The sequence below is a fragment of the Neopelma chrysocephalum genome, unplaced genomic scaffold (genome assembly GCF_003984885.1).
Source record: "Neopelma chrysocephalum unplaced genomic scaffold, ASM398488v2 Primary Assembly neopelma1_75, whole genome shotgun sequence".
NCBI lineage: Eukaryota > Metazoa > Chordata > Aves > Passeriformes > Pipridae > Neopelma > Neopelma chrysocephalum.
In genome coordinates, this window is record NW_020897736.1 from 8,901,344 (window position 1) to 8,911,599 (window position 10,256).

The 10,256-nt window shown below is 43.0% G+C and overlaps 1 protein-coding gene across 1 annotated transcript in view; it reads left to right on the forward strand.

Annotated features, from left to right (window-relative positions):
* The window catches only part of SLCO3A1 (solute carrier organic anion transporter family member 3A1), a 132,264-nt gene extending 128,802 nt beyond the window's left edge, over positions 1 to 3,462 (forward strand). Inside the window, exon 10 of the mRNA XM_027688470.1 lies at positions 1,905 to 3,462. Within this exon, the coding sequence (XP_027544271.1) occupies positions 1,905 to 2,284 (380 nt within the window). The 3' untranslated portion in view covers positions 2,285 to 3,462. The remainder of the gene's footprint in view (positions 1 to 1,904) is intronic.
* Positions 3,463 to 10,256: the final 6,794 nt, after the last annotated feature.

The window sequence follows — 10,256 nt, forward strand, 5'->3', positions numbered from 1 at the left end:
ATGTGGATGGTAGCTCTCTCTGAAGTTCAGTCTGTACATCTCCAAAGCTTTGTATCAACATCTCTCAACATGTTCACAAGCAGGGGCTCACACCTCAAAATTATGATCCCAATCCAGTCTTCTCTTGTTCCAGAAAGCACGAGGCTCCTCACTGCCACATGTGAATGTTGCCCCCTGAGGTGCCATCCAGCAGCAGTAGGCACACAGACTGCAGTCAGCAGCACATCCTCTTGCTTTTCTGTGGCAAAAGCCCAGTTGAATTTTTAAAATCCAGGTTCAGTGTGTGGTTGTTCACAGGTTTCAACAATAAGAGTCTTTTAACTTAGAATAACTGGAATTTCCAGTCATTGAAATGACAAACTGAGAGCTAGCACTGACATTTTTTCCAGAACATAACCAGGTTTTTAGATGTGATGTTTAAAAACTAGTGTTTCTAACAAACAGATTGTCTTGCTTTCATATCATCTGGTTTTATTTACTACATTTGTGCTATTAATGACTGGTTAAAATGAGTACGAAAAGCCCATATAGCCTTTCTTAATTCCTGCATTTATTAACATAGAAGGAAGATCAAGCAAAATCTGCAGAGCTCTAGTCATCGACAAAATAAAATAAAGAGATCTTAGTTACCACAGGGAACAGTGAAGACAACCAATTTATTTGTAGTCTTAGGATACATGTCATGAATGTCACTACTTTGCTCATGACAAGCTGAAGGAAAGTATCTTTTTTAAGCCTGGAAATCCAGGTTAATGATGAAACTGGATCCGAGATTAAACACTTTCCTGTCTAAAAACTGCAATCCTTGTGTCTGTTTTCATATATATTTATAGAGTCTCAGGCATCACAGCACCTATGGAGGAAGTGATACCATCACAGGGGTATGTTGTGCCTACCTGCTGTTGGATTTCAGTAGATACGTTGCTCTCCTTTGCTTGCTGTCTTAACCCACAGCAGTGACTTTATCAATCAGGGTCTTTTCCCAAGGGTTGTCTGCTTCCAGCCTCCCCCCATAAATACAGCAGAAGGAAGAGAGATGGTTACATTATGTAGAACGTTCACGTTTTCTTCTGAGTGCTGCACTCCTGGCTCACATGTGCTGCCTGGGGAGTGCAGAGCTGGAACGTGGATGTCCTAATCACCATCAGGGTAATGTGAAATGGGGGGGCTGCTACAGTGTCCCAGTAGGATGAGGAAAAGTAGAGAAGAAAAACATTGACTTTATTAGTTAAATGAGATTGGAGTGATTACTTTGCTTTAAGATTGCAGCTCTGCTGCAAGCTATGATTGAGAAACACTCATTGGTAGTTAGCTGCAGTGGCTGTGGGAGAATCCTGCTGTGATATTTCATTTAATGGCACTCTGAAATTTTCCCTTCATTGCAGAATACATCTTTGACATCTTTTAGAGGTCATTGTTTCTTTTCCTTAGACCCAGAGAAAACCTTTCCCTGTGTCAGGGAAAGGTCCAAAACTCTGTGTCCCAGCCGATTTCAGGCTCTGAACTGGAGAGCTGTGACATCCTTCAGGTGAACACCCTAAAGTGCAGAATTGCCAGTATCTAAACAGAGAGCATAGTTGCAAGGCTGTCCTCCTCCTCTTTCATTTACCCCTCCTCAGTCTCATTAGGCAAACGAGAAGCTTAATAAAAGCCACTTAAACTTGAGTAAAATCCTTGCTGCATGTTGATATCAGCAGGAATTCTTCCGTAGACATCGAGTCCAAGCTAAAAACTCATCCACAGACTTGGTTTAGGTTGATTTAGAACTTTAAAAATTAAAATCACAGGCTGCAGCTGGGACCATTAACCTTGATAAAGTGCCCTCTTTCCATTCACTGCAGTCACGTCCTCTCTCTCTATCATAAGGATCATAAAAGCCTAATTTGTCTCTCTTATTTTGACAGGTTTTATCCCACCTCCGCTGATCTTTGGGGCTGGAATTGACTCCACGTGTCTGTTCTGGAGCACGTTCTGCGGCGAGCAAGGAGCCTGCGCCCTGTACGACAACGTGGTCTATAGATACCTGTATGTTAGCATTGCTATAGCCCTGAAGTCTTTTGCATTCATCTTATACACAACCACCTGGCAGTGCTTGAGGAAAAACTATAAAAGATACATCAAGAACCACGAAGGTGGTCTCAGCACTAGTGAGTTTTTTGCCTCTACTCTCACCCTAGACAATCTGGGGCGGGACTCGGTGCCCCAAAGTCAACCACATAGGACAAAATTTATCTATAACCTTGAAGATCATGAGTGGTGTGAAAACATGGAGTCTGTTTTATAGTGACTGTGGAGGGGTGAACTATATTAATAATACAAGGGTCCTTTTTAATAAAAACAAGGAGAGAGCACGAATGAAGATACACAACTGCAGAACAACAACGGCAACACAGGAAACTTTTGTCTTTTTCTCAAAGTCAGACCCAGCCATGATTCTTGAGAACAGCATCTTCTAATGGGATCACTTGTGACATCCTGCAGGGTGATGGAGAAAGCAGGGAGCCATTTGTGGCTGGGTACCAGCCCCCTTGATGACAGTACGAGCTCCCAAGGAGGGCATCTGCAGAAGTTCACTGGAGAGCTCAGCACACGGACAGGCTTGGGCACGAGGCATAGAGAAAGCGAGGTGATAATGGCAATAGGTGTTTGCGTTTGAAAACGGGGTCCTGGGGTAGTGTGGAGCACCCACAGCATGGGCTGGAGGGTTGGCCAGTCTGGGTGCTGCTGCTCAAACCTGCTGTGCTCTGCAGTGGCAAAGAGGGAGCGATGCTGGAGTCGTTCCACCAGTCACACTCTGTCACCAGCCACGAGTCCACGATAAATACCTTGAAAGCTGCTGGAAACCTTCCCGGTGGCGAGCAATGCTGTCAGGGGTATCCAAGTCCTTCCAGCCCAGGCTTATTCGCAGATTGCAGCTCTGTGGCTGTCTGTGAATAGCTGCGCTCAGATCTCAAACCCAGTAGAGTTCAAGACATTTGCTCACACTTGCCAAATGTGCTGTCATTTTTAAAGGGGGACGAGTTCCAAATACTTATCTGTGTAGTCCCCTAATAAGATGTTTTTTAAAATTATTTTCAGATCTATGTTAACCCTTAAATCACTGACACTTTTCCATAAGGAGGATTTATTTATGCTAGTTTGGGGAAGGATCCTGTTTAATTCACCCAAACGTAATGTGACTCAAGGGGTTTGTTTAATCCTCTGCGTTTTTTATCCATACGCCTTCATTCTAATATGCTACCAAGCCAATGAAGACACATAATATGTTTTTAAATAAGAGAACGAATGCACTGTGTCTCTATAAAAACAATTGTCAGTTGGAAAATTATAGCTAATATGATGATTTACATAATATAGTTTTTTTCATATTCTATGTGACTCAGTGAATACATATATATGTGGAGAGGCTGTTTATGTTCTCTCCGGTTTTTAAAGATATATATATATATAATTTGCAATCTAGAAATTGTGTGGTGGATGTTTTCTTTAAAGTGTGTGTGTGTGTGTGTGTGTGTGTGTGTGTGTGTGTGTGTATGTGTACAAGATGAGAGGAATACTGACCTTAATCCTTCAACCCTCACAACTGGTATTTTATTTTTCACCTGAGAAATTCCACTGATTTCAGTGGAAGCCGTGTGAGGAAGATGGAGTAGCCTCCCCTCCTGGATGCCACGTTTTGCCCTTAGATGTGGAAATAGTGTTCCTCTGGAAGGCTGGGTTATGGGAGCAGAGGCTGGCCAGCATTGAGCAACTCAAACTTTCATTCAGCTCCCCGGGAAGCATCCATGCAGGAGCAGATTTGGCTTTGCTCTTGCAATGCAGTCTTACCTAAGCCTGTAAAAATCATGGGGGAGCTTTCATCTGATTACAAGAAGCGTGGGGGTCAGGCTTATTTTGTATGCATATTTTTGTTTTCCAAAACATTCCTGCTGGGAAGGAATATAAATTGGTGGTGTTTGATGAATCTTTCCCCAGGAACCAGACCCATTTCCAATGGACTAAATGTCAGAAGGGTTTTAAGGGTTAGCATCATAACAAAAAGCTCCTTTGTTTGTTTGAGTTTTGAAGCTGTTGTGAACTTGAGGATGTTTAGAAAAGTAACCTGGCATGTTGAGTCAAATGCTGGATGTCACTTCCATGCAGCTGTTGGAGGGGCTGATCTTCCCCAAGTCCTTGTCCATTGCTGGCAATGGACACCCCAGAGTTGGCACAATTACAGAGGGTTGATAACTTGCCACTCTTGTTCAACACCTTTTTAGCAGACTTTACTTTTATCGAGGCATTGCAACATGGGTGTGGGGTATCAAACTGCTTCCACTTGACTGACTTTACGTGTGTCTTTGTAATTTATGCACAGCATTATATGTTCAGCAACAATAAGGGCAGGAAAAAAGGGTGTATCAAATAAACTCCACTGTGCCAAATACTCCACAAATATTGTAACTGCAGATATTTGATTCTTGGGTTTCAGCCATGTTAAGAATCACTTGATTGATGAAGGAGTTTAAGGAAAAAAAAAGGTTATTAAGCTATGCAGTGCCATTGTTACGCTGGGTGGTAAATGATGCTTTTTAGATCATTAGATTGGTTTAGTGTATCCTGTCTGCTAAAATAGAGATACTGCATCCATAAAACAATGAATTTACAAAAGGCACAGGGTGCATAACTGTCTCATAGAATATATATAATTGTCAAGTATAAGCCTTTGAAATCATTCTGTACAGTTCTCTTCCTTCTGCAGATTTATTACTTAGACTGCTGTCTTTTCAAATGTTAGCTCATAATTTTATACTATACACACACATTCAGACTCAAACACAAATGTCACAGAATAGAACCTTTCTAAAAGCCTGATTGCTTGAAATTCCATAACCCCTTTCACAATTTCATTATTTTCCCCTCTGAAAGTCCAAGGTGAAGGACAATAGCATGCTGACATGATGCAAAACAAACTCCCAGTGTTCACAAGCTGTGGTTTGTCGGTGCAGTTGAAAGTCCCCCTTGACCGGAGTTATAGAAGCAGGATTCCAGGGCACAGAATGTTTTAGTTTTTATTTTTGTTTGTTTTTTTTTTCATTTGATCTCTTCTCTTAGTATATATGGGAGATGCAGTTGAATGGGGTTACTTACATTATTTTTAAGCTGTAACTTGAAATTCCTATGTGATTGTTATTTTATTTCTTTTGATAATGCAGCTTTTGAAAAGCTTTCTCCTCATCCCACTCTTTTTTTTTCCCAAGGTTGTATCCAATGCCTGCATCGCGAAGGGCTTTGCTGTCAGTGCTTTGGTATAGATTTAAGAACAGAGCTTTAGTTTTAAGAAAATACACAGACCAAAACTTTCATCCATCTCAGCAGGCATTTTGGGTTTTTTTGATTTCAAAACCACAAGCCAGTTTTTCCTGCAACCCAATTTTTGTTATAGAATAACAAATTAAGAGTGTCACACATCCTCCTGCTTCCTAAATTGCAAGTATGAGCCTTTGCCTGTCAGCACTTCACTTCCATCCCTCAACTGCCTTAACAATGCAGGAAACTTAAGAGCAAGGATGGAGTTAGAATGGAATGGTGGAATTTTTTCCCCATATTCACAGGCATTGAAATTCAGGGGTTTGTTGAGACCTCAGTCTCAGCAGAAATGTTGTTTTGACATTTCCAAGCACTGTGTTCCCTGTGTGGCTGTCTGCTAAGCAATGGAATGTTTGAAAAAATAAACTACTTGAGAATCCCAGTCTCTCTGGGATTGCCCAATGGCCTTGTGTGACTTCAGGTTGGGGTTTCCTTTCCCTTGCACAGATCCCACCTTGGTGTAGCCCTGGTGGAATCAGAAAGGGACCCCAATCTAAAATTGGTGCAGATGACACTAGAATCATTTTCTTTGCACCCTTGTTAAAAAGGTGATGCATTTACAGAACCTTCTTTTTATACATACAGAAATCATCAATTTTTCTGACTTTGCCCAGCACATCTTGGATGTAGGATGGGCCCAAAAAGGCCATCACTTGAATTATCACTTGAATATCACAAACCTTCCATTCCTTGGGAATTCAGCTAACAGGGACCTCCCACTGCCATACCCCTGCAAGATGCACTGAACTCCTCTGTGCTGCTACAGTTCCTCTTGATTGGGTCTCACCTTGCTCAGAAGGTGAGAAGGGAAAGATGCAGAGAGGAATTAGCTTCCATTAGCTGAGTTAGCTATACTTCAAAATGCTTCTGAATTGAACTGATGGTCTGCAGACATTTGGAAAGTGATTGGAGTATTTCCAAATGGCTGAGATGCATTGACTTCTTTTTTCTTGAAAAAAAAAGAAAATTAAAATTAAGGGAATGAAAGAGATTTGGAGTCCCTCCTATCCCCATGAGAGTTTTAAGTTCATCACATTGCTGTTGGAGGCAATGTACTTAAGGTTCACCTTTGTGTCTCAGACAGACACACGTTTTTTCTCAGTAAAGGTGGTCCTAGGACACAGAAAGGCAACTCCATCTCACAATGAGCAGTTTCACTACAAAGCCAACCCAAGACAACCTAAAGGTTACCAGCTCTGTGAAGCTTTAGCCCCTGAGCCAGCCTTGGCTGTTGCTGCCATGTGAGTTTTCACAGCTCAGTGTGCTGGGCCTGGTATTTTCTTAAGACTTGGACATTCTTGCTTTGATATTGTTTTTATTCTTGGCAGGTGATGTGGGGAATTGTCAGTATAAAACATACATGTAAATGCTTCACTGAACTCATGTGATAACAGCTTTGTGTCTTTATTGACAAGGGTTTCCAGACTTATTCCTGCTTTGCCTTTGGACACAGCCATGCTCATCTATCCCCCTAATTTCATGTGAACTGTGTTTGCAGACAGAAGCAGTTTTTGTTGTTGTTCTCTCTCTAGATCTGATTAATACATGCAAAGCTCACAGGTTTTCTGTGCATAGGGCAGAGCACCCCTGTGTATAAGCAGTAATACTGACCTCCCATCTGCATTAGGAGTTCTGGCTTTTCTTACCTAAATCTGAGTTCACCTCTCCCAACATCCCATACTGCTGCTGGGACTCACCTGTTTTGTTGGAAGCAACTCCAGGAGACAGGTAGCCAAGACATAATTGGTGGGAACATAGGCAGCAGTTTATTAATATGGACAATCATGTGATGGGAGCCTTTGGCATGAGCCAGGCCCAGCTGCAGTTTTCTGATGGTTGAGATTGATCCAAGGAAAAAAAGACATTGTAACTGAGCCCTTTGGTGTCTCTGAAAGGATTATCCACCCTTCCATGCTCCTGGATAGCCCTGCCTCCCCCAGACCCATGGTTGGTGGGCATTTCTTCCAAACTGACCATCAGCTTCCTTTCTCCAGCCACAGTTCTTCCTTCCCCCGATGGCAAACCACAGCTCAGCAATACCAAGTCAATACAAGGCATTCAGAGTTACTGAGTGGCATTTACATTTACCTGGGATGCCAGCAGGTCTCAGTGTTACAGATGCTCAAAATATTATAGTTTGTTCTGCTTATATACACTACATCTATTTCTTCTAGGCTGCAAATTGTGTTTTCTATCATTCCATTGACATTTCTAGCCAATCTGAGTCTTAATACAATTACTTTGCTGAAAAATGGCCTTTCAGCAGATCTTAGACATGAGGTACTAGTGATGCCAAGTAAAATCTTTGGCCACTGTCTGTTCCCTGAATCCAGTGGAGCAGGAGGAAGCTCTGCCTGCTCAGAAGCAATACTGGTATTTTCTGTGGCAGAGTATGAAAATGGACAGCTTTTCTTTCAGCTTTAGTCTTGTCACAGCTGCTCGTCTATGAGCATCCCTTGGTCCCAGGACACAGGGAATTCAGGAGAAGCCACGTGGACAGAGGAATCCATTTAGATGGCTGAACAAGGAGGACCATAGGATGTTTGTAGTGTTCATGCTGTTTTGCTTGTCAGAACCTTTTTTCAGTCTCTGTTTGTTTGATGAATGGAGTGACCCCAGGAATGGGGTCTTTGGAGTACAATGAATTTGTGATATTTACCCCACTTTATTCAGATTAAGTGTGGCAGAGAAGGGTGTCCCACCCTAGGAAGGAAAAGATTAGCCATGCCCTGACAGTTTGTAATGCTGGGCTTGTTCTACACAAAGTTGGTGTCTGCAAATTGCAGAAAGCAATAAGAAACTTGTCAGCTCCAACTCAGCAAATAATCTATAGCAACTTCATAAATGAATTTTCCCTTTTATTTTTTTCTTGTGAATTGCCGAGAGAACCAAGAAAATGCTTCCAAGTGTATTTGCAAGGTCATTTCTGCATATCATCTGTGGTCTGGAGGGGTTGGAAAAGCTTTCTTGTAATTCATACACGTTGGTTTGTTCTGGCTGGACATAGAAATCACACGGGATATTTCTGCTCCCTGAGTTCCCTATACAGGAATTTTCTCATCTGTACAAATGTTTAGTTCAGAAGTATGGGATCAGGAATTGAGTAGGAGGATCCTTGCTCAGTGCCAGTGGGCAGGGTGCCACTGGACACATACTAGTTCCAGGACAGCCAAAGTGCTGGCTTCCAACTCACAGTCCACTTCCCAGGAATATTCTCTCACAGATGCTTGAAATTCTCAGCCTTTCCTACTGTTCCTACCACTTAACACATTCATTTGAGTAATTACTGAGAGCAAACACCAGAAGGGTATGAACCCAGATGAAACCAAATTGGTATTGAGGTGAAGCAGGTGGTGTAAATTTTATTTGCAATGTTTGCACAGCTCTTGGATCAGAAGCAAAAACCTCTTGGGAATTAAGAGAGTTGCATATGGCCTAACATCTTAGTTCTTCCCAACTGAATTGCCCACTGGTGGGACAGCAAAAAGGCGTCTTTCCCTGCCACATATATCTTAGCCCTTGAAACCCCTTTTCTTTTGCAGTATGGCATCGCACAAATACCAGTGCATTTACCCCTCAGTGCAAACTGCATCTCAGTGCTATGTTTTTGGTGCCTCACAACTCTTAACTGTGAACTTGAAGGGAAGAAATGACCCCTGTTCTTCGCCCACAACGCTTCCTGCCTGATCAGAGGAGGATGGTGATCCCTCTGGACGACTCACAGCCGTTTCCCTGAAGTCTTAACAAACGGTGCTCTGTGTTTGCAGGTGGCCTGTTCGCTGTGCTCAGGGGTCTGTAACTTGTCTACAGCCCCACATTGCCTTCATGATGTTCTTGGTGCAAAGCACGGTGAGGAGGTTGTGCGTGAGTGCCCCCGACAGGTGCTAAGGGCTGCCAGTGGTCTGGGACCACCAGGGTTTGGGAGTCTCCATGTTAGCACATGAAAGCAGCTTCCCTCACCTACTTTTGGGAAGGAGCTGTCTCAGAGCAGGTTCTGTGGGAAGCTGGAGCAGCGCTGGGACCGCACAACAGGGGGCTCTCAGTTCACTTGGTACCACATCTGGAGGGAGGAGGGGTGGGGACGGAGCAGGGGAAGAGCTGTGACCTTTTAAAACCCATAGTGCCTACCACTGCAAATGGAACGCTGTATTGTATTATATTATACGTGACTACCATGTAAATAAAGTACAATAAATGTGGTGTTCGTTAGGATTTTGATACAAGTCAAATGCAGTCTGCAGAAATGTTTTTTTTTTCCCTGCTCTATGTACTTATATCACATTCCAGGCACGGGGATGTTTGGAGTCGTGTGAGCTAGCAATGCATAAATGGCATTAGATGGGGAATGTTTGCAGTAAGACTGTTTTAAAATTCCTTCTGCCCTGTATAGATGAGACCCGAGCACCATCTGAAAACCAGCCAGAAGGGAGGGAGTGGGGGCAGCTTAAACAGGCAGAAGGAGAACAGCTCATGACGTGAAGTGATTTTGAGCAGAAGCAACTGCTGTCCAGCCAGTCCTTGGCCGTGCTTCATTCATGGTGGAGGGAAAGCAAAGTTTCAGTTTGGCTAATTTCTCCTTGCTTTGTTTTCCTGCTGCAGAGGCTGACCAGCAGCATATGCCCTACCTGTGTAACCTGGTTAACCTCCACCCCTGAGATCCCTTAGCGGCAGCTATAGCTGAGCAAACTTGACAGCTTAAAATTCACAGCAGATTGAGAAAGAAGTTCTGCTCTAAACCAGCTGGCTTCTCTGTGTCTCTGGCAGAGATTGAGGGGCTTGTGTTTTTGGCTAATAAGAATATCGGGAACTTACTTTGTTCCTTAACCCACTCCCTTCTCCATCCTTCTGTTTCTCCATGGTATAATAAATAACACATTTCTGTGAGGCAGGTCTGCCATGTGCCCTCC